Source organism: Strix uralensis, chromosome 5 (assembly GCF_047716275.1).
Source record: "Strix uralensis isolate ZFMK-TIS-50842 chromosome 5, bStrUra1, whole genome shotgun sequence".
Taxonomy (NCBI): Eukaryota; Metazoa; Chordata; class Aves; order Strigiformes; family Strigidae; genus Strix; species Strix uralensis.
In genome coordinates this window covers 21482641-21507104 of record NC_133976.1, presented here as the reverse complement: position 1 = coordinate 21507104, position 24464 = coordinate 21482641, and the positions used below count along the sequence as shown (strand labels likewise).

The window sequence follows — 24464 nt, the reverse complement described above, 5'->3', positions numbered from 1 at the left end:
CAGTTTCACCCAAACCACATATGCACACATGCACACACACATACACACAAACACTGCAATTCTAAATTCCATGATTGGATGACTGAAGCATTTTGAACAGGTGAATTAGTGCATCAATAAAAAACCTGCCCTTTTAATGAGGACTCACAATATTTACAAAATACATTTCTTTAATGTTTTTATTTGCTAAAAATTTCAGAAGTTTCAAAATAAATTTCAGAAATTATCATATCTATTTGTTCTTAAAATCCTACGTAAACATTTTGTGTTGCTTTTACTGTGTTGTTTGCTACAGTGCTTACTGCTTCCCTTTTATATAGTATCTTCCTTAGTTCATGCCTTGCCTTATTAATAGATTCTTCATTTCTTTGCTCTTTCACTATCAATGAAGAGCATCAACCCTAGTTCTTCATTGTATTCCCTGTTTTCATTGTCCTTCCTTCCATTTTTGCATGCTTTGTGTCCTTTATAAATGGAGAGGTGAAATATTTTTCTTCACACTTCCAACAAATTTCTTGGAATTTCTCCCCCTTCTTGACTGTACATGGCCGGAAAACTGAACAGTATCTCCATACTGAAAGACAAGCTGCCCAGAGTAGCTGCTGTCTTCCTGGAGCCATATAGATATAAACCATAAGAATAGTCATAACAGGTAAAAAAAAATATCTCTTTAGCCTAGTATCCAATTCCCAACAGTGGCTATTAGCAGATGCCTAAGGGACAGCATATGAACAGGACAAACATAGAATATATAACTTTTATACGTTCTCCCAGCTTCCAGCAAACTGTGACTCAGAGACATGATCATGTCTTCTATCTCCAAAGAGGCCTAGGGAGATGAAGAATAAAATACAACTCAGAGAACATGCTGCTAAATGAAGCAAAACTAACTTGAAAGGAGGAAAGAAAATGTATCTATAAATTGGTCAAAATATTAAAAGTAGCTCTAAAGAAGTTTACTTTAGGTACTGGATGCAGTCTAACCACAGAGGATAGCAGTCTAAACCTACTTTTTAATCTAGTCATACAGAGCAACAGGCTGCCACTTTCAGATTTACACACACAACAAGTCCCTAACCCATTTCAGTCAAAATAGGTAATTTGTTTTAGCGGATTTAAATAGCAGGTCTTGCTAACCCTTTTGCCTGAAATAGGTTAGGGAATGCTCACAGATCTACAGGCTAGTTGCATTCAGAAGAGATGCAGTAAGTTTTTCAACTGACATGGGTAGATATGACAGGTGCTATCAATCCACAGCAGTATAGAGCCAGAAATGAGAATAGATATACCCTGTGCCAGCCAAAGGTACAATGATTCCCAGCTATCCATCATCATGCTGCCACTGGAGATTACCACATGTACAGTTCTCCAAAATGGAGTGCTGTAGCAGTGGACAGAATCAAGTGTCCTGTTGGTAAAGTGAAACCTCGTCTGCTTCACAAAGTGCAAGTGTCACTAGCAGAACAGGATTAATGCTCTTCCATGACAGCATTCCTTTACCAATTCTTCTGCACTAAACTGGGTGAAGTGCTTCCTAGTCTGCTTCAAGCCACATCAGGTAAACCCTTTCACATTGTTAAATAAACTATTTGAAATAACTTAGCTGATTTTGTCAGAAGAAAGTAGAAAGTGCTCATGGAAACTTCAGGTTGAACTCCAGGATAGGATAAACTATAACAGAAGGCAATAATACGCACCTAGGAAGCAACAGTAGGATATCTTCAGTTGCAAGTTATTTGCAGAACACGCCTGCAACCATGGTGTCATAGATAAACCAGTACAACTTGGAGATTTTTACTTAATGCATTGTCAATACAAGTTTTTGATTATTGATGCAGGTACTGAGAAAAAAAGACACCATAATTAAATAACAGAGAAATACGTTCCCCCCCCCCCCAAGCTCATATTAAGCCAAACATTTCTGCTTCCAGGCTGCTAGTCACAACTACTCCAAGTCATTGTGGCTTACTACACACAGTCTTTTGCAACTCCTCCAGTGAGGTGACAGGCGGTGCAGGAGATTGGATTTGTATGTTCAGTGGTTCTTTCTGCCATTCTTTGCTTATTGGTTTCTATCTACACAGTAGAGCACATTGGCTTCATCACAGTTATAAAACCTGGGAAGCAAACATTGCAGTGTTGTTAGACTTTGATGTTTGGACAAACAGATTTCCTCTACTAGTTTATGGGATCTGAATGGGATGTTTGAGTTGTTCTCTCACAGAAGAAAACTAAAAGCTGTTCCGCAGAGAAGGATGGGGTACACTACTTTTCTGATTCCACAAAAAATTCCTCCATATTCCTTCAAATTCCTCCCACATTTGATAATTTAGAAGGAAATACTTTGTAACACAATACATATTTGAAGCCTTGAGACATTTCCCACGTGGGCCACCTTTTAGTATGACTACTGACCAAGCACTTATGAAGCAGTTGAAATAAATAAAGGAGTGCAACCCCTAAATAATTGGCTAGAATATACTTCTGAGTCCCAGAAATGCATAATACTCCACATACCAGCAATGGGCCAAGTCACTGAAGAATCTGTTTTGCAGAAAGAAAAGGCCTGACGGGGAATGGGACAGACAAATGGGTAGGAAAGAGCTAAAGGAACGCTGTCTGCTTTCATGACTCAACAAGGGATTTCAACAAAGGGTGAAAGATGTGTTTCTGAGACTATCTCCCAGTTAGACAAGCATGAGTGTCAGCACAAAGGTGAAAGTAAAAATATACAGCCAACAGTAGAGGGCTGGACCACAGTAGTTTTGACTTAAATAATCTCTTCTTGCCACTAAACAACACTCAGAAACGTGTCTCTACAGCAGCCTAAGTAAATGTAATTACTGGCTGTTGCAGTCCTGCTTTTACCTTGCTGTTCCTGATCAGCTTTGGTTCTTGACAGACAAGGTATGTCTAAGTGCACTGAGTTTGGTTATTTCTTTGCTAGTCTAGTTCTATAATGACAGGCGTAAATCAGCCACGGTTCTACTGGGCAGCAACATCAATGCAAGCAAGCAGTGGGAGCATACAACTGAGCAGTGTGGTAGAAGTAGGCAAGAAGGGGAAAAGAGTACCTCCTTCCACAGTAGCACTCAGTCACAGCGCAGTCAGGCATACTGAGACATATTGGGAAAATAGGTATTCTTACAGGACAACTGATGGTCTATGATCAAGCAAAGATCTACAGTTCCAGCAAGGCTGTTAGTTTTGAAGATAGAAGAAATACTAAGAGAGAGATGAATGAAAAAACATCTCATCCATCCTAGCAGTTCATGTACTTTAACTGTACATCCTGTAGCAGTGACGCTATCAACTTCCAACTTTCCTGACTGCTTCAACATCTGGTCCAAGAGGCTCCTCTCTTGATTTTCCAGAGCACAAGACCTTCAGAGCAAATCCGCACACAGCCTAGACATCTTAGGGTGCACTTGGAGAGCTCAAACCAGCCAACATCCAGAATTCTGTGCACTACTGTGTCTTCATACCATATCCATGCTCTCTGGTCTTTATGCATTCCTTTTTTCTTAAAAAACTCCACAGTGCCTGAAAGACACACAACCCTCTATTTCATAATATAGTACCACTGGGTCAAGTTACGCTTCCAGGAATGTGGAAGCAAAACTATCCTGGAAGGTTTTAATACACTATTTCTCTCTTGTCCTTCCCCTTTCATACAAAAGAAAAATGAGTAAGATTACCATTTTGCCAGAGCCAATGAGTCTTACAAGAAGGCCAAAAACTTTGGAGGAAGACAACCCTACCTTGCATACAAAATGTTTTAGGATAGCCTTTTTTGTTCTTGGCAATGCATAATCACATCTTTGGGAAGAACAGATGTCATCACCAAAACAAGGAGGAAACAATGTTCAACTGTTCCACCCTCAGATATCTCCAGAGAGGTTAGAGGGGAGGTATTCTATTTGCTGGTGCAGCTCCTGATGCAGCTCTTCACCACTGGTATAGGAGCAGGCACACCAGGAACCATCAGAATCAAAGGCAATTTAATAAATTTTTACATTTGCAATACAGAGTCCTGAAGTAATAGTGAACCCTTGGTCCATCTGAATATAATACTCGTTCTCTTAGGGTATGAAGTACTGAAGGCATACACAGTGGATTTTGAATACAAGACAGACTTCTGCCATCTTGTTTCTGTATGAAGGAAGCAGTAAGCAATATTTTGCCTGTTTCTGCACACTAAGTGGTAAGATGTATACAGTTTAATACACAAGTGTATCATACATTGCCTGTGAGATGAAATTTCTATCTTCGGAAATGATGAAAGCTGTTTTGCTCTCGGACTTGATATGACATTCATTGTTACTAACGTTATTATTATGGCATTTAGAAATTTGAAGTTAAGAACAGACTCATTAGTGACAACTAGTCTAAGAAGAAAGCTTTTCTATTCATTTCTAATGCATTCTATGATTCTTTATCACACTCTTAAAGCACATCATGCCAGTTTGCATGATGTTATGAAGCAGATCTCAATGTGTTATGACATTCTGTTATTTGCAGTGTGCAATCCTGAAATCAGAGCAGGCAGTGAACGGCATTTATTCTTTATATAATCCTTTCACTGATTATTATTTCCTGTCAAAGTGCAAAGTTCAGCAATATGGATAACCATGGACCCACACCACAAAAAAAGAAGGGAAAAATAAAAAGATATGCAAGCAATACAATATAACTTGAAAAATGAAATTAAAAATTAAACCAAGTACAAGATATTTGACTGTACTCATTTAAATCTATTTTTCAGAAATATGACCCTCAAGGCTGGTAAGTCTTTGCTCTGTTACCTCTTTGTCCTGGATATAAAGGGGTGAAAAAAAAGCCCATTTGCTCCAGAAAAATAAAGTATGCAATAGGAATCTTAAAAAGCAATAGCACAGAAAGACCACAACTGCAAAGATGTGTCTGCAGTGTTCTTATTTAAATATCTCTTATTGCAATGGAAATCCTTTTAAATTCAGTGGAGAAAATCCAGGAAAATAGATAAATTAGAACTGGGCCTGAAATCCTTGTGAAGCGCTGTGGGAACAAACACAAAAGTGTCCAATAATATGACAACAAATGGCAGCAGACATAACAGCTTCTCTTTTGTGAATTATTAGAGGTGGGCTGGCAGAACGGGTATCACTATACTGTGCCTCTTTTTACTTGCACAGAATTTAAAGAAACCATAAATTACATTTTTGTAACATCAGACTTATTATTCTTATGAAAAATCTCAGCTAAAATGATTCAGCCTTGAGATCACTTTATCTTAACAATCAGACCTAAAAATTGTAGCAGATGTATCAACAAGTGCATCTTTGTCCCAAGGGTGGCAGTGGCCTTCTCAGTGGCAAGGCACAGAACTGAGGGAATTAATAAACATTATATTTTAATCTGGTGCCTCAAGTCTGTAAGTGTCCTCAGACAGATATTTTTTGCACACCTAAAAATGGACTTCAACATTCACATCATGAATTTAAATCTTCAATTTCATCAGAAATTTCATCTTGTATGAAAAGCAGATGTATGGCAAGCGATACAACATTGACTCATTCTCTCCTTTTCAACTACAGGACAGATTAGAAATTATGAGAGTTTAAAGTACAAAGATACTACCTTCAGCCCATGTATTTCACACATTTTCAAAATGTAGGAATTTATTATTAAGTTTCTCACATTTGTCTTTTTTTAAGTATTAGTAATATAGATATACACAATTTCCCTGCAGACAGATGGCAAAGAACAGTAATTAAATATGGAATCAAGAAATGTAAAACAGAAGTTAAGAAAACCAGGTAACAGGGGAAATTAAAATTATAGGTAGAAAAGTTCCGTGTTTGAGAGGACTAAGGACAATTGATTTTTAATAAAAATCAGGAGTGAAAGAAATCCTAGTTCTTGTGAATGTTGCTACAGAGGTGGCAAGAATATCAATTACATCAGAAGAGGCAGATGACAAAATTGATAATCATGCAGGAAAAGGCAGAGGTGTTCAGCATGTTCTGTATTTAGAACAAAGCTAAGCGTGTCTTTATACCATAAAATAATGGTGATATTTTTCCTTTACCAAGATTAGCTAAGGATGATGTTGAAGACAAGTGATTAAAAATAAACACTGAAAAATAAGCAGCCCTGGGTAACTTTCTCCCAAGAATTCTAAAATAATGAGGAGTCATCTGGATCCTTAAGAATTCCAACACATTTTGAAGACTCAGAATTGGCTTTTTGTCTTGCCTTTTGGAATTTTCTTTGCCAGTGCTTCAAAGAGAGAAAAGTTATGATCCAAGGCAAACTAATGACACAGCTGCAACAGGACCACCAATTAAAGGGGGAATTGTTAATGTGTATTATTTTATTCCATCAAATAGCAATTCCATTCATAGAATCATAGAATCATTTAGGTTAAAAAAGACCGTTAAGATCATCGAGTCCAACTGTAAACCTAACACTGCCAAGTCCACCCCTAAACCATGTCCTTAAGTGTCACGTCGATACATCTTTTAAGTATCTCTAGGGATGGCGACTCAGCCACTTCCCTGGGCAGCCTGTTCCAATTTGTATTTATATGGCTTAAATTTATATGAGGGCAGCATACAATTGTGCACATTCTTGTTGGTTGCCACTCTGGAAGCATGGTTGATATCTCATTGAAGTGTTACAGCAAGATGTCTGCATTCACCTAGAACAATTTACTCAAAATGTACTTCACTGCTAGCTCAGCTAACTAAACCAATATACTGGTATTTCTGGATGAAGCAAGAATAGCAAGAGTGAAAGACACAGAGGTTCCCCATGTGAAGAGATAACCCAAATTCTACATTGTAACAGAGGCCACAGTTCTTAGACAAAGTGCTAGATACCTCAGTCTCTGACCTTAGAACTGTCTACAGAGGCTTTCTCACATGTATTTTAAATATAGATATTGTCAGGCTTAGTATTGCAACCAAAGTCTGCAAAAGCCAGAATACTGTTAGCTGTCCCTGCTATTTGTGGAAGCAGAGAGAGTGGTGCTTGCCATCAGTTTCCTTCTCGGGTGTCATGCAGAAAGAAGTCCTAGTCATCATTCTCTAGTCTAAGCAGTGCTGGGTACACCTTTGACTTTGCTACTCACTCTCTTGCAGCCCGAACCACTCAGTCCTTTTCAGTTACCAGCTCCATCAGCCTAGCAGTTACCTATAGCTTATACTTCAGTACCAGCTAAAACACATTTTTAGCAGCATGTTCCACACTGGTACCAGCTCTTTCAATACATTTTTTTTTTTCTGTATCACTGTCTTAAATGTCTAAAGGAACTTTGTTGCTTTTCACCTCACATGAAACATACATTTTATATCCCAGTATAACAGTGTCCTTTTGCATAATAAATACAGAAATGACCTCTGGACCAGTGTTCCTTCATCACACAAGATTACCCTAACCAGGAGGGACACACCCAGAATGCTTCAATTGTGATTTCATTTTGAATTTAAATTCTCAAGGCTCAAGAATACTCACACTGTATGCCCTCAAGAATCACTTTATCGTTGAACACACTTAAGATCAATACAAGTTATTAGAGAACTCCATTTTGGTGTCCCTGGAATCTTGTGCTCAAAGCTACACACATTTTGTCTCAGAAGGTGGATGCACTCAGAATACCATTAGACCTGTGTCGTGGTTCAACCCCAGCTGGCAACTAAGCCCCACACAGCCGCTCGCTCACTCCCCCCAGTGGGACGGGGAAGCGAATCGGAAGACTAAAAGGGAGAAAACTCGTGGGTTGAGATAAAGACAGTTTAGTAGGTAAAGCAAAAGCCATGCACGCAAGCAAAGCAAAACAAGGAATTCATTCACCACTTCCCATCGGCAGGCAGGTGTTCAGCCATCTTCAGGGAAGCAGGGCTCCATCACTCACAACAGATAAGTGGGAAGACAAGCGCCATCCCTCTGAATGTCTCCCCCTTCCTTCTACTTCCCCAGCTTTACATACTGAGTCCCCAGCTCCTCAAAATCAGACCCTATGGAAGGTTCTCCATATATATTCAGAGCCAGAAAGTCTCACATCTGAACTTAAAAACATGTACATGGGAAAGGAATAAAAGATAATAAAAAGTTAATAGAAGATAATATGGCTAAGATATTCCAAATGGACCTATTGTCCTGTATGTTCCCGCTTTTGTTGTCCAGTTTTGTTATTTTTTCTTGTCTTTCTGTGGACACATTTTTAGATCAGGCATAAGAGACTTACCAGCTTGAAGTATGAGTAAATGCATCCTTTCAGAAAGCATAATAGTTAAATTGTAGCATATTTGTTGTTAGATTTTAACATTTAGGAAGCAATTAAAAAAAAAAAACTTGATAAAATACTCATTAGCATAACATAAACTACAGTAATCTTTATGATGGAAACACAACAGAAAAGGAAAAATGATGATCATAAAGTTAGTATACTACTACTGGTAAGATACCCGATAAAGTGTCCTTTGATCACACAGTCATATGCAGTTTATGGTACATACCTTAGTTATCTATGAACAAAACATTGAGCAAGGACAGTCACTACGTTTTTAATTATAGTATAGATGTTGGAATGCATTCAGCTGAGCCTTGATCAAAGGTTGTTTAATGATACTCATTCCTTCCCATCCTTTTTAAAATTTTGATAGTACATTAACAATCCAGGTATCAACTTTCTGTATATGCTAAATGGCATTGTTCTTCTCGTAGACTTGATCTGACTTCAAAAAATAAAAAGTGCAGCCTGTACTGACAAGAGTAATTAAAGAAAAATGTACTCAATATGTAACCTTCTCCTCCACATGAACTTCTGTTGTCAATTACATACATTAGCACAGTATTGAGGATCTTTTATACAGAGGCACACACCAATTCAGTTTGCTAATGATACTGTAGCAGTGACTAGTGACAGTTCTGCAGAAGACTACACATGGGATGCACGTGCAGGACTGGAGTTTTCACTGGTTAATAATTACACTCCTTCAGTTTAGCAAAGCTCAGGAACACTGGCAGTTTGTCAATCAGAAAGCTGGGGCACACCCATTCACAGTAATCTGGTGGTTCCCTCCTGTATGAGGTTCAAAGGACAGATCTTATTTCTGCGATTATGGTAACTTTACAGTAGTTTTTTCATTACAGAGTGTTTGAGAAGCTGAAGTAGAGAAAGTGGAGATGGAGGCACACAGGGAGTGATGGTAAGGTAGTAGGAAAGGTTTGAATGCTTTTACACTGTTCAGTTTTGGCTCATGAAGCCTTAGCTAGGAGCTTACATAGCCATAAAACTGGTTGAAAACTTAAACTGGTGTTCCAAAGTGGATCTACCTATTGCACTTAAAAATGTGAACTTATTTCATCATGTCCATATTACAACTATGATATTATTTTAACAATTCTTGATTTAACTCCACCAGCAGCAACTGTCCTTTCAGTCTTTTTTAAATGACTCCTCTTGCTTTTAAAATTAGAAATATATCTCTATGTAGAGTAGAAATTAGTAGCATAGGACCATACAAACATAAAACATTTTGTTTCTCAATGGTGGTATTATAAGTTTGGGTTTAAATTTAGTGTCAAGATTCAACACAGGTCAAGTGGAGAGCTGACAGCTCTGTATATTAAGTCTCTTTCTGCAAGTTTTCAGTGATATTATCATCATCATCAACATCATCATTGAAAATCAATTAAACTTTTCTATCTGCTCTCAATTATAGAAAGATGCATTAGTATTGCCATTGACTTTTGAAATGAATTTATGATTAACAAATTACTGAATTACTTTACTGGGAGCACAGTGATATGCCTTTTGGATCAGGTCACAGATCCAACGGAATGATCTAAATTTTATAGCTGTGATGGCCACAATTCAGATAAGGCTTTCATATATTTATCTTTCACATTTCAAAATTTTCATACAACAATTTTGAAAAGGTAAGGTACAACAGAATCCAGTTCAATCTGTATTCTAACATTCCTTTAAAATTCAAATACAGATACAAGAACAACACTTTTTACTTCATCCCGTATAGAAAATGTCCCTCTAAATTCGTGATTTCCACACAAAATCTTAAGAGACCATCTGTTCCAGTGTTTCTCTAATTTTAACTGAAGGATTCTAATTTTAACTGAAGAATTATGTATTAATCTACTTTTGCAATGTGCTATTTTTTACCAAATAACAAAAAAAGTAAACCTTGACTTTTTTAATTACTTCTCTTCCCCGCCCCCCCCCCCCCCCCCCCCCAATACTTTTGGTTGCATGTGTGCAAACATAAAATTTATAGAACAATTTGTGATGTCTTACTATTTCCACCGGAACACAGATTACAGGTTGAAAAATAATCATCCAGTCTATCCCATTGAAAAAAACACTGGGATTAATTTTTCACATCATTGCAGCGGTTTAAGTGTAACACTACTGAAACAAACAGAATTAAACCAGCCAAATACAGAACTTTATAAGAATTGCCTCGTTACATAAACTATACCAGCACTTTGGCTCACTCTATACAAAGACCCCAGAGCAGGCAGAGGTGGACCACCTCCTTCTTACTCACATGCCTCATCATTGATTTGCCAATGTCAGTATCAACCCCTTCCACAAGCAGAAAGCTAGTTTCCACCTTGAAACTTGAGACTTAATAGCCCTTCTGTTATTTTTATCCTTCAATTTTAACTCTGAATATTCTTGTTATCCCTAAAAATACAATACTCTTTTTAATCTTGTTACATTCTTGGCCTTTGTGACTTGGCAGTGAATTCCACAGCCTAATTACAAGTTTTATAAGTAGAAGTAATTACAGGTTGGGGGTTTTTTATCAGTTTTAAATGTTACCTTTTAATTTTCCTTGATGTTCTTGTGCTCATGTTAGATGACAGAGAACACGGTCATCTAATCTCCTGTACCTAGACAATTATTTTACTGCATCCCCTTTCTTAATCTTCTCTCTAAAGTGAAAAAAGGCTTAATCTTTCAAATTAGGGTTTTTTTAATATCCTCAGCCATTCTCATTACCCTTCCTTGATCCCACTTCAGTTCTCCAATACATTTTTTGAAATGGGGAAAACAGCTGCTGAAATTGTGCAATCTCTCTACTGAACACAATGTGCCACCTGCATAACAGTGGAAGATGAGGTCCTGAGAACTCAGTTCTGTTGAAGAGCCAGTCTGACTTCCCCTGACACAATGTCACGGTGTCTAATGCAAATTCTGCATCAAATCTGTACATTCTTTTTACACATGATCATTTTTTCTTGCCTTATTTTAAATCTAGTTTCAATATGAGGTCTTCAGCTAACAGAGGACTACATTCACAGTTATCCTCTGTTACCTGCCTGTACTTTACTTCTACAGTTTGTAATTTTCTTTCAGTTCCCAGGCTGGGAAACTCTTCCTGTATGAGGCTTAAAGAGCTATCAATTACCAGGTGGGGTAAAATAAATAAATTAATTGTAGATATTTCTAGACTGTAATGGTAAGAGGTTACCTCTTAACCTTTTCCCAAATAAACAAAATAGAATGAGCCATTAAAGCTTTATGTTTTAAGACACCAGTCCTAGACCTTATATTCTCTTCGAAAGCCTTTCCAGTTTTTCAACCTTCTTTTAACAGTACCCCAGTATTGGTCTCACTAATGCTGTATCAAAGGGGTTACATTCTTTACCTACTCTTATATTAATACTCCCTTGATAAAAGGTCACTGTTCACACCCTTACCATATTCCTCCATAACCTTTTGTATGCAAAGGCTAGTTCTCATTTCTATTATTTATGTTACTTTTACCATGGAAGAGCCTCCCTCACAGATCAGATACTTCTACTGTTCTACACACCAATAAAAAGATGGTCTTTAACTCAGAGGTATCTTTGGATCTTCTTCCACCCCCTCCAGCTTGAGCTGAACACATTTCACCAAGAACAAAGTATATGGATAGGCATATTAATCTTGACATTAAATACAACCTATTAACTATATGTCTGCCATTCTTCATGAATGCTGAATACATCCTATCAGCTCACTAGTAACAGAAGTTTAAGATATTTCTCAAAGATCCAGACTGTGCTAAAATACACATAATCTTTCAAAGTCTGGTCATACCTTGTTGACTAATTTATTCATCATTTATTACTACCAAGTCCCAAGTCCTGATCATCTCAAAGGAGTATTGCTTCTGTAACAATCTAATAATGGTTATTTTCATAAAGTCCTTGTTCCAAACAGCTAATCATACTACTGACAATATCTATCTGTATATATTTTATATAGCCTGATCTGAAAAAGAGTAATTGTAGTTATATTAGAGAGATTAAACTTCTAGCAACATTCCCAATGGCAGATTAGATAGATAGATAGATAGACAGACAGACAGATAGACAGACAGATAGATAATCTCTGCTGATACATATGTATCATCAGTGATAACATGTCAGTACAACCAAAACTGTGTATCTGTGTGCCTAGGAGGGGAAGCAGCAGATTAAACAATGGGTATATACTACCTAGACAGGATGCAAGAAAAATCCTGTTTATTAATGCAGAAACATGAACTAAAACAGAAGTTTTAGTGGTAGGAGTCATCTTTGCCTGAATTAACTCATTAGTTTGAGTGATAAAGGAGAAAGAATGTACCATATCTGGAAATGTAAGGTCTTTTACTGATGGGGTTGTCAACATCTTTCTCTAATCACTCATAATTCTAATAGCATGTTCTTTAAATGCAAAGAAATAGAGGTTGTGGCTTCATAAGATGTACTGGTCTAAAGGAAAGTAGTGAAGCTGCTGAAAAAGTGCCCTAACAACCTGTCTGCAAGAGCTGGCAGAGTCAGTCATATCTGTTATGCATCCTAATTTTCAAGTAAACAGTCAGGTATAGCAGGGGACTGCCTTAGTGGCACAGCAAATATATGATTGAGCCCAACCACAAGAAGGAAGCATACGGGAGGTGGAAGTGGGGACACGACAAGAAGGAATACAGGAGCACTGCCCAAGCATACAGGGATGGAATTAGAGGGCCAATGCTTGCGAGCAATTAAAATTGATGAAGGATATCAAGGGTAATGCCACTTTTGAAGCAAAATGGGAGACTGAGTAAAACCTAGGCCTGCTGCTGAATACAGCAGGTAACCTTGTAACACAGCACACAGGTACTCAATGTCTTCTTTGTCTCAGTTTCTACTGGCAAGGTCTGCTCTCAGGATCAAGGATCAAGTTAGGGTCTTTTTAAACAAGCTAGAAATGTAATACAAGTCCACAGGATTGGACAGGATACATCTGAGAATACTAAGACTGCCAGTAGATGTCATTGGAAGGGCACCCTCTGTCCCTTGTGACAGGTCATAGTGCTCAGAAGAGGTTTCTGACAACTATAAAAAAGTTATGTTTGTCTTAGAAAATTGCAAGAAGGAGGATCTGGGTGATGACAGGCTGACCAACCTTTTCTCAGTTGCTGGGAAAATTATGGAGCAAGTACTCATGGAAACCATTTCCATTCTCATGAGAATGTCATTGAGAACAGCCATCTTGAATTTCCCACAAGCAAAGTGTGTTTTGTCACTCTGATTGCCTTCTACAACTACATTACAGGCTCTCTGGGTGATGTTAGAGTAGTAGGTGTTGTTCTCCTTGTCTTTAACAAGGCCTTTGATACAGTTTTCTAGTATCCTTGCAGTCAAACAGGAGAGATATAGGTGGACTACAAGGTGGGTTAAAAACTGACTAGACCATCAGCCTCAAAGGGGAGCTAATAACTGTTTCAAGTCCAGTTAGCCAGTGACTGCAAGTGGTATTCCCTGGGATCAATACAAGGGCTGATATTATTTAGCCTTTTCATCCATGACCTGCATAATGAGACCCTTAAGAAGTACAAGGTGACACCAAAGCAAGGGAGGCTGTTGGTATACTGGAGGGTATAGCTGCAATTGAGAGAGACCTCAACAAGCTGAATGAGTGTATAACAGATACGTCTGTTCTGAAGTTCCAAAAAGATAAATACAAGGTCCTGCATCTGAGACAGGATATACTTACAGAAGAGTACAGGCTGGGACTAACGGTTCTACAGGAGAGGACCCAGTGGACCACAAACTGAACAAAGTCAGCAGTGTGTCCTTGCGGTAATGAAGACTAACCACATCTTGGACTGCATTAGTGAAACCATAGCCAGCAGGTCAAGGGACATGATTATTGCCCTCTATTCAGCACATATGAAGCCACATCTGTGTCCAGTTTGTTCTCTCGCCAAATAAAAGAGAGACTGAAGAGAATCAAGGGTCATTAAGGCTAGGAGCTTTGATATACAAGGAGGTTGAGGGACCTGAGAACACCAGTATTACCAACTTTAATGGACTTTTACTGCCAGAGCATTCTTAGCCACATTCCTTATGGTCACATTATGCAAACAAATGCATTTTGATAGTCCCATCCAGAAGACCTACAATGGTTATGGGTACACAGTAAAGCACATTAATGCCACCAGTGCAGTACCTGATGATGTGCCACAGCAAACTTTCAACTGGGTTCCACACAGCCATTAAAAAGTAGCCTGAAGGTGGTACTGTCTCTGTGCTGCAAGCAGAAACTCCCATGGATCTTCCATATTTCTGTGCCTGACAAACTCATGCCTGCTCAGGGACCGATGCACAGAAAAATTATTTGTACATCAAAGAACAAACTGGCACCCTACCCATGAATGATTTTCCATTTATAGTTGCAAAGCCACTGCTAAAGAGACCAAAACTAGTTTATAAAATATTTCTGCAGCTATAATTGTTTAGGACCACTGAACTGCATGTTCCAAGCCAGATCAAAAGGAGCACCACAAACCCATGAAAGGCTTATGTGTAAAGACAGGGTAAATTCCATGTCTGGGATCCATCTGTAATTCTGTCAAACCAACCGTTCTTGTAGCTGTATACAAATGAAATGTCTCTCTGCCAAAATTAAGTGAACGAAAAAGAAATACCCCCTTATCACTTTTTTTACAGTAACTACCTTGTTTTCTCTAATTTTGAATATAAAATACCCCTTCCTTTCACACTGTTGTGAAAATACAAATCAGGTTGGGAGTTATACCAATACCAGACATTGATCATGGTCTATTTTAGATTACCATTTTGCTTCAAATATGTATGTGTAAAGGTATGCTATACGCTTTTGACTCAAATTATAAAACCTGATACAGCTGAAGAAGATGTAGATTAAACTCAACAGGATTTTGAGGAAACTCTATATAATTTTCTTGAAGGTTCAAGGCAAATATATCACTGATTTACCATAGATTGACAACACAAAGATAGATTTAAGAAACTGGAAATGCAGTTGGAATGAAATGGCCTGATGTTTTTAGTTTGCAGATCAGTGATACATGCATGATTTTTCATGCTTAGACATGTAAAAAAAGAATTAATAACTACTTGCAGTGTTGATCCCCTAAATAATTAGCACTTATGCATATTAGTATTTAATGTCAGTTTTCTCTCTTTAAAAATATTTGCTATTTCAATAACCAGAGATTTCATTTTGGAAGTGAGAAACACTTCCTCTCCATTTAAAACAATACTCATAACAAGACACTGACAAGGATTATAGCAAAAGGCAGATACAGCTAAATTCTTCAAAAAAAACCTGGGACATGTATTGCAAGATTATGAAATCTTCCTACTGTTTGTAGTTGTTTACATTTCAGCAGCAATAAACGTAAGTATAGCATGCATATGCCATTATCTAGAGAAATTTACTAAAAACTAATTTTGTGTGATTAGAGATAGATCAAAAGGCAGAATATCTAACACCCCCCCTCTCGCCCCCCCCCCCCAAAAAAAAGCTTTCGTACGGCTTTATCTGATAAATCCAAACCATTAGCTTTAAGAAAAAAAAAATTAAATCCCTAAACATGAAACCTCCTGAATTCTTCAGCTGCTCGATAAACCAAATGGTTTAGTTTGATTCCTCTGCAAATACCATGGTCTGTACGAGAGGCAGTAACTTTTGTAGCCCAACTGATCCAGCTTCAGAAAACACATTCTGGGACACGAAGGGTTGAAACTGCGCCTGAAAACTTGACCTTTACATCAGCTGGTCTAATCTAATAAAAGGTATTACCTCTCCCTAGAAGCCCTTGCTTTGTTTATGGGCACGACTGCCTGAGATTACAACACTACTATTATCAGACAACGCCAACTGCGAGGCTCTCCCAGTGCCCTGGGTGGGAAGGACTGCCAGCTCTTCTAGTGATTGTCCAAAAATACCCCCACGTTAGGGATCCCCGTGCAGCACTGGTATCCCCAACTTCGCTATTTTCAGCTGAGGGGATGTGAGGCACTCCCGTGAGGCACCTGAGGCTGCAGTGGTGTAAGCGGGGTGGCAGTGCCGGGGGTGCTGAACGCTTCAGTTGTCTGCAAACCTCATGGTATCCCCGGCTGCGCTTCAGCCTCGCGCATCCGCACGCCATCTCTCTATTTACGTGCATCTGGGTGCTAGTCCAAGCTGGAACAGCTACGGGACATCGTTACCCACCCAGCACCGCGCTAATTAATTTCTGGACAGACAGGCAGGAAGATGCCCTCGGGGTTTCCTCTCCCAGGTGTCTCGGTCTCCCTCAGGCGAGACCGGTGCCGGGGGCCTCACGGCGGCAGCGCCCCAAGAGCCGTTAACGGCCTCCCCGGGAGCGCTCCGGGGGCGGAGAAGGAAAGCCTCCTGGAAAAGGGCGCCTCCCGGCAAGCCTCGCTGGCAGAGGCCCCGTAAAGCCGCGCTGCCGTCGAACGGGGAGAGGGAGGCCGCCCCCCACCCTCCGGCCCCAGCCCCGGCCCGCGCCCCGCCGCCGCGCCCCGATTCCTGTTGATGCAGCGCCCCCTGCGGGGCGGGCGGCGCTGCCGGGCGGCCGCAAGCCGCGACAGGGCCGGAGCAGGGAAGAGCTCCGCGTCCCCGTCCGGCGCCGCGCCTCAGCGGGGCGGGGGAGGGGAGGGACGCCCTCCGCTCCTCCGAGGCGCGCCGCCGGGGCACCGGCGCCCGCCGTCGCGCCGCATCGGCCCCGCGGGGCTTCCGCACCGGGGAGCTGACGGCCAGAAGCAGGCGCGGAGGGCAGGCGCCCCGGCGTCCCCCCGCGCGGGCACGCCGCCTAGGCGAGGGGTCAGCAGCGGGGAGCAGGAGAAACCACCGCGGAGGGCGGGGGGAAGCGCGCCACGCGGTACTTCGGCGAGCGCCGGCCCCCTGAAGCAGCGGGCTTTGAGGCGCCGCGCCGGGGGCTGCCCGCCCCGCAGGCCGGGTCCGCCGCAGCCGCAGCCGCGGCCTGGCGTGCCCCGCCGCTGCCCCGCCCCCGCGCCGCCCTGGGCGCAGCGTCTCTGCCGCGCGGAGCGACCTTCCGCAGCCGCGGGGCGGGGCCGGGCCCGGCGCGCCGCGGCATTCCCGCCCTGCGCCCGGCCCCGTCCGCCGCATGCAAATGAGGGTCCTCCTCATTGGCCGCGCCGGGAGCTCTTTGAAAAGGCGCCTCGTGATTGGCCTCGCGGAAACGTTAACGCAAAGAGGAGAATCTCCCCCCTCCCCCGTTCTTTTTTTTTTTTTTTTTCCGCCGCTGATGTGTGATGCGTTCCTCAGACAGTCTGTAACTCTGCGCGCCGGTTACTACAAATAAGTAGTTCCCAGCCCCCCCCCCTCCCCCCCTCCCTCCCCCCGCCCGCCTGCCCACCCGCCCGCACGATGGGGCGGGACGGGAGGCTGCGGTCCCGGCCGCCGCACCGCGGGCGCCCCGGTGCGGAGGGGAGGGGGCCGCTGGGGCGGCGGGGAGAGGTGTTTCCCCCTCCCCCGCGGAGGGATATCCTCGGCGCGCGCCGCGCTCTGCCCGCACCAAAATATTGGGAGTTAAGAGGCGGCTCGGCGGCGCCGCCGGCTCAGAAGCGCGCGGGCAGGCACGGCGGCGGCGCGGCTCCGCTCCTGCGCCCGCCACGGCTCCACTGCGGCGCCCAGCCCGCTCCCCGCCGCGGCGGCCCCCGCAGGGGCGGGCTTTACGCGCGGCCCCGCAGCCCCCGGACCCGCCTGCCTCCGCGGAGGGCTCTGGTTCTGCCCGCGCCTCCCTGCGCCCTGAGCGGCTCTCGTCCGTTGGAAGGGGGAGAGCGCGAGCGGCGCCCCCGCCGACTGCCTGTCGCCGGAGGACTTGGTGCGACCGCCGCGTGGATCTGTGCCGGCGGGGGCCCCCGAGGACTCCGTCGCTGCCCGCTCTCGGCCGAGGAAGGAGCCGCGCAGAAGGTCTCGGCGACCCGCCGCCCTCAGCCGGCTCCGGAGAGAGGGGAGCCGCGCCGCGCCGCCGAGCGCCGAGCCGGGAGGACGCCGGCGGTGCCATCGCGGGGGACTCGCCGTCCCCCCCCCCCACCGGAAGATGTTGCTCTCCAAGTTCGGCTCGCTGGCTCACATCTGCAGCCCCACCAGCATGGACCACTTGCCGGTGAAAATCCTCCAGCCAGGTACGGCGGGGCCGGCGCCGGGGCTGGGGTGTCCCCCTGCGAGCGCGGCGCGCCGGGCGGGGCGCGGACCGGCGCCTGCTACGCGGGGTGTCGGGGCCGGCGCCCTGCAGCCCCCGAAACTTCGGGGTGCGCTCACTTCTTTTTTTCTTTTATTGAAGAAGACAATTTATTAAAAAATAAAGCCCTCGGCAGAATTAGGACAGCGCACGTATTACGCGTTCACCGGGCAGAGCATCTGGGGGCTTTTATTATTTTTTTTTAAATTTTTGGTGGAGCGCAGCGCGGCTGCGGACACTAACGCGGTGTGTTTCCCTCTCGTTTCCCCAGTGAAAGTGGAGAAGGAGCCGTTCGATAAAGTCTACCAGGTGGGCTCCGTGCTGGGCAGCGGGGGCTTCGGCACCGTCTACGCGGGGAGCAGGATCGCCGACGGCTTGCCGGTGAGGCGCGGGATGGCCGCGCAGCGCGTCCCGGGCGGGGGCGGCGGGCGGCAGCGCGGCGCGGGAGGCTGCGGGCGCGGCCCGGCCCGGCCTTCGGCGGCGGGGAACAGGCTGCGTCCGCCCCGCCGCTCACGGCGCCTCCTTTCCTTCCCGCTCCCCAGGTCGCCGTGAAACATGTGGTGAAGGAGAGGGTGACCGAGTGGGGCACGATTGTAAGTACCGGGGCGGGCGGGGGGGCTCCGGGGGTGCTGCGCGGCCGCGGGGCTCCGCCGCGGCGGGGCTATTGTGTGGGCGGCGGGGCCCGCCCCGCTGGCGCGGCCTCTGCGTCGGGGGGGAATTTGGCGGGGGTTCGCCGCCGCAGCGCCGCGCCCGCCCCTCGGACTGCGGCAGCGGCGGAGGGGGCCCGCCGGCCGCGCCCTCCTCCCCGCCCTCCCCTCCCCGCCCCCCTCCCCCCTCAGCACGGGGGCGCCCCGGGCCGCACCGCCCCCCCCCCGCTGACCCGCGCCCCCTTTTCTGCCCAGAGCGGCGTCATGGTCCCCCTGGAGATCGTCCTCCTGAAGAAGGTGGGCTCCGGCTTCCGAGGGGTCATCAAGCTGCTGGACTGGTACGAGCGGCCCGACGGCTACCTGATCATCATGGAGCGGCCCGAGCTGGTGAAGGATCTCTTCGACTTCATCACGGAGAAGGGCGCCCTGGACGAGGAGACGGCCCGCGGGTTCTTCCGGCAGGTGCTGGAGGCGGTGCGCCACTGCTACGGCTGCGGCGTGGTGCACCGGGACATCAAGGACGAAAACCTGCTGGTTGACCTCAGGACAGGCGAGCTGAAGCTGATCGACTTCGGCTCGGGGGCCCTCCTCAAGGACACGGTCTATACCGATTTCGACGGTACGTGCCCTCCCCGCGCCCGGGGCAGCCCGGCTGCGCCGGCTTTGGCCAGAGCCCCCCGCCCCTCCCGGGGTGATGCCCTCCCTAGAGCTGCCGCTCACCCCGTTTCTGGGGCCTGGCTGTAGCGAGCGGTGCCTTTGACGCAGGGGTTCATATCAGGTCTATCGGTAATGGAAACCTTTGGACCCGAAGCAGCTTAGGGTGTTCAGTTGCGTAGGAAAGAAGCGATTCCAGGCAGTGACGCAGCAGTTTATGTTTCCCTGTCTTGGAAAAAGCGTTTTTTTTCCTAGAGGGCGATCTGTTTACATGGAGGCTTCGCCAGTGTCGGATGTTTCCATGTGTGGATATGCAGTTTTTATATGCGATGCTTTTTTTAACTTGAAGCCGTAGCTCCCCCCCCTCCCTTTCCGCCAATGTCCTGGAAATCCCGCATTGCAGATTTTAAAGCGATGGGGATAAATACACTCCCTCAAAAAGACTCGATACTAGCTTCAGGGCCAGGCTCGATGCTTTGGAAATGGGGAAGCTAAAAATAAGCGTGTGTGTGACAGGAGGGAGTATTTCCCCCAGCCCTTTAATTGTGACTGATGTAATGGGGGACCTTTTTTATTTTTTTTATTCCCCCCCTTCCTCCTCCCCCAGCTGCCGCACTCACATCTGTTTGTTGTGAAACCCGAAGCCCCGCCGCACGTGACCCTCAGCATCATGAATTCCCGTTTTTGTTTGGTATCCAAGGAGCCCGCGAGCACCCGGGTGGGGGGAGTGGGTTGGGAAAAGCTGCCGCAGAGAAGCCCGCGGGGGGTGCCCCTTAAAAACGTAGAAATCGTAAGCGGCCCTGTTTTGTTTACTGCCTTGTGGAATCGGATAAAGCAGATTAGCCCCGTGTAATGCGGGTAGACCTGAGTTTCACCTTCTTGCCGCCCTCTCTTCTCCTCCCCGCCAGCCCCCTTTGTCCTTTTGTGTCTATTTTTGGTGTGATGCTGCAGACGCCACGTGGTCAGTGAAAGGGAGCTGCCTCAGTAAACAGTCAGCTGATGGGGCTGTGTTATGCCTTGCAACAAAATAGCACAACCGGATGGGCCAAGTCTGTTGATGGTGTAACCCCGCAGATGACCTGGAATTACACCACTAATGGCTTTGGCCCATAAGAAATTAAAAGCTTTTTTTTTTTCTTTACTCCCAAATGACAAGTTTATGAATTTAGTTTAGCCCTACTAGAAGGGGCTAAACAGTAGGGAAACACTCTAAACCTTGACTTTAATAATTTATGGGGTTTTTTTCTTGCTTTTAGGAACAAGAGTATACAGCCCTCCAGAGTGGATCCGGTACCACAGATACCATGGGAGGTCAGCAACAGTATGGTCTCTGGGAGTTCTGCTGTACGATATGGTTTGTGGAGACATCCCTTTTGAGCAAGATGAAGAAATCTTGAGGGGACGATTATACTTCAGGAGAAGAATTTCACCTGGTGAGTTGTATAGGGGTCAAGTGGGGGCTTTTTTTTCTGGCTTTTTTATTATTTTTAAATAGTCCCATGCATTTCAGCTTGTACAGGTGGATTTTTTTATTCAGGATTGTCATTTTACTTTCCTAGTCTAAAATGGCTTTTTTTTTGCTGTTTGTTACAGAATGTCAACAGCTGATCAAATGGTGCCTTTCACTGAGGCCTTCAGACAGACCAACACTTGAGCAAATTTTTGACCATCAATGGATGCACAAATCTGAAGTAGTGAAGTCTGAGGACTGTGACATAAGGCTACGGACCCTTGATACTGATGTATCTAGCACAAGTTCAAGTAATGAGAGTCTGTGAATTACTAAGGACCTCGCACTGGGAGGGGAGCTACAAGCAGAAAGACCACAGTGCTGCTGCCAATACGTAGGAGGGGCTAGAAAAATGCATTCATTATTCTGTAGTTGAATCTTTGTCTGAGGGACTTGATTTTATTTTCCCCCTTTGCTGGTTTCTGCTTTGGAATGAGAGATTTCCTTTGGAAACGCTGATGTTTGGGAGTTGCAGGCCAGTACTTAGTCAAAGACTGACCTTATTAAGAAAGCAGTGACCTCTTGAATACATGGTAAACTTTTTTGCTCTCATAGAGCCTGGACTAGATTTTATTTGCTTTTGAGTGCCTTTTTGAAAGCTGCTTCAGTGGGACTTTCTTTTTTGAGCTGTGTATGTCCAAAGAAGATCCAGTTCATTATAGGAATTTGCTCCCTTTAGACTCAGTGCTGGAGGAAGCAGCTCCTATGATGCATTGGAGAACATGTTCGGTGATTGAATGAAGTAGTCCCATCCACTGGTGATGGAATACTTGAACACAGACATTTCACTCCTGCCCCCTGGCCCTTTCCAAATCCAGCCCACCTCTGCTGCTCAAAATATTTCCTATAGCCTGCACAGAAATATGAACAGGTATATCGGCTTTTTTTATCAGAAACATTTATTCGTGTTTCCTTTTATCATCTCTACCATTGGGCATGAGAAGCCCCTTTCTCAACTCCCCCCGGCCTTTTGTCACCCTGCGAGTCTTAAAGTATGTATGGGCATGTTGAATGCACAATCAATGCAATATTCAAGGACTTTACTTTTTTTTCCATACCTGTATAATGTGTTTATGTAAACTTGGTTTTTCTCATGTACTATACAGTTATTTATTGTTTGGAGTTTAGAAGACCTCCCACAGGTTTCAGCTGTGGCTATTTATTTGGTTAATTTATTTGGTTAGAGTTATTCAACACTGTGCTTTCCCCTCCTTCTCCCCATGGGAATTCTGGTGGTTTGCCCATGGCACTTTTTTCTGCATTCCTGTCAACTTTTGTTTAAAAAAAAAAGACAAAAAAATTTTTCTGACCTTATCAATTTTTGTTGGAAGATGGAAAATTGTTGTACAAAGTCTAATTTAAGGGAAATAGAATGACTTTTTAAAGTTAGTCAGTATGCCTTTTGTCTGGTATTATTGTACCAGAAATGTAAAGTAATGCTGTTTGGAAGGGTTTTAAATTATTGACATTGTACAGTCTCCGTGCATTGGCTCTGGAAGGTAGAGTGGCAGAGTCATAAACCTTAATTTATTTTAATAGCTGTGTTTCTGTGATCTGGTTGCATTTATGCAGCTTGGATTTGGATTTTTTTCTTCTGTTTAACAGTGTGAAATGTATGGAGATCATATTTTTTATACAGGTATTTCAATTAAACTTTTTTTGTATATAACAGTTCGGTGTTTGTGTGCTCACTTTTATCTTCACCATTACTTTTGATGCCAGTTGGGGAACACATATGCTCTAGCTTGTAAAGGCCTACAGCAGCTGACCCAGAGTTAATAGGTCTACACCATTAAGCAGTGACCATTTCAGAAAAATTAAGCAATCCCTCGTCTTGAGTGTATCGCTTTCTCGATCACCGTATTTGGTGTTGAACTGGAAAAGGTGTACAATGAAATGACACTAATGGCTTATATAGAAGGGAATTGGCCAGTAATTGTGGGGCTTTTAAATGTAAACACTGAAATACCACTGAATAACTGAAATACCACTGTACTCATTGTCCTTTAATATAACAAGGAAGGATTTTTGTAGTCACTGGTGGTTACTGTTTTCACAGTTGACATGTTTACTTTCCATTACATGCAGTTTCCTTCCTCCTGCTTACCCCTTCCTCCTGGGGGTGGATGGGGATTTCCTGTGCCCTTACAGGAAAGGGACAGCATTCTTGGAGAGTCGTGTGACTGTTTTCCTTCAGTTCCCTTAGATTATCGAAAAAAGACTGGTGTGTCACTTCATAAAATACTGGGGAACATGTGCCATCCTCATTCATAGCAAGACAAATGTCCTCAGCACATTAGGAGTCAAGTCCTGCAGATTACTGAGTTCATCCTAGCTTCTCTGCAGCTACTGACTGACCTGACTTGGTCTTTTTGTGGGGGTGGTAGTGATTACTAAGTTTAACTACCACAGAGGGATCTTCAAGGTATATTTAAGGATGTGTTCAGACCTTAAAGGTGCTTTGTAGTAGTTACAGTAAAGGGCTCGGCTTAAAATCTGTTGATTCTAGGGTATTTCCTTTTCTGGGGATCTATCTGCCAGCTCATCTACTATTATTTTGGTTCCCTGTGGGGAATACCTCACTTGCTGACATCACATCAAGCTCCTGATGTTTATCAGTTGAGACACAAAATGCCACTGAATAGCAGGAGGTGAAGCAGAAGGGGAAAAAACATTTTTGTGTGTGCAGTTTTCTGATGACATGGGTGGAAGGTGTGTAGCTTTTTCTTGGCCATAAAAAGAAAGTTCATATGACTTGTCAGGGGGAAAAAAAACCACAGCTGTGTCCATCAATTTGTCTGATTCTACACTTTCTGGTTTTGTTCCTCTTTTTTTTAGATTCATTTCTCTTAATCAAAATCTGTATGTATGCTAAGCCTAGTCCCTGGGAAAGTCACATATACATGAAAATGCCTATTGTTGAAACTCTATTCACAGACATAAAATATTTTACAGTTAAGATTGCTTAGGAAAATGACACAATCACGTCCTAAGAGAAGAATGCTTAAAAGTGAAGACTGGGGGTTTTAATTGATTATCTCTTTTGCTTAAGAGGAAAGACAGATAAACTGCAGGAGAGTTGATCCTAAAGCCTAGTGCAGTTCTTTAGGGAAGCACGTTTCTAACCACAAGTGGTCCCTGGAGAAATTC

At 43.9% G+C, this 24464-nt stretch overlaps 1 protein-coding gene and 1 long non-coding RNA gene across 2 annotated transcripts in view; one reads left to right on the top strand and one right to left on the bottom strand.

Annotated features, from left to right (window-relative positions):
* The window catches only part of LOC141944795 (uncharacterized), a 34207-nt gene extending 18201 nt beyond the window's left edge, over window positions 1-16006 (bottom strand). The window contains exons 1-2 of the long non-coding RNA XR_012629326.1: window positions 15953-16006; window positions 14477-14613 (exon numbers count right to left, since the gene is read on the bottom strand). This is a non-coding gene — a long non-coding RNA (uncharacterized LOC141944795). The remainder of the gene's footprint in view (window positions 1-14476; window positions 14614-15952) is intronic.
* A 1864-nt stretch (window positions 16007-17870) lies between these two features.
* PIM3 (Pim-3 proto-oncogene, serine/threonine kinase) lies at window positions 17871-22985 on the top strand. The gene is made up of 6 exons (XM_074870066.1): window positions 17871-18447; window positions 18775-18884; window positions 19046-19096; window positions 19406-19769; window positions 21061-21237; window positions 21398-22985. Exons 1-6 carry the CDS (start codon window positions 18363-18365, stop codon window positions 21580-21582), a joined length of 972 nt encoding a protein of 323 aa, XP_074726167.1. The 5' UTR covers window positions 17871-18362; the 3' UTR covers window positions 21583-22985.
* The last annotated feature ends 1479 nt before the right edge of the window (window positions 22986-24464 follow it).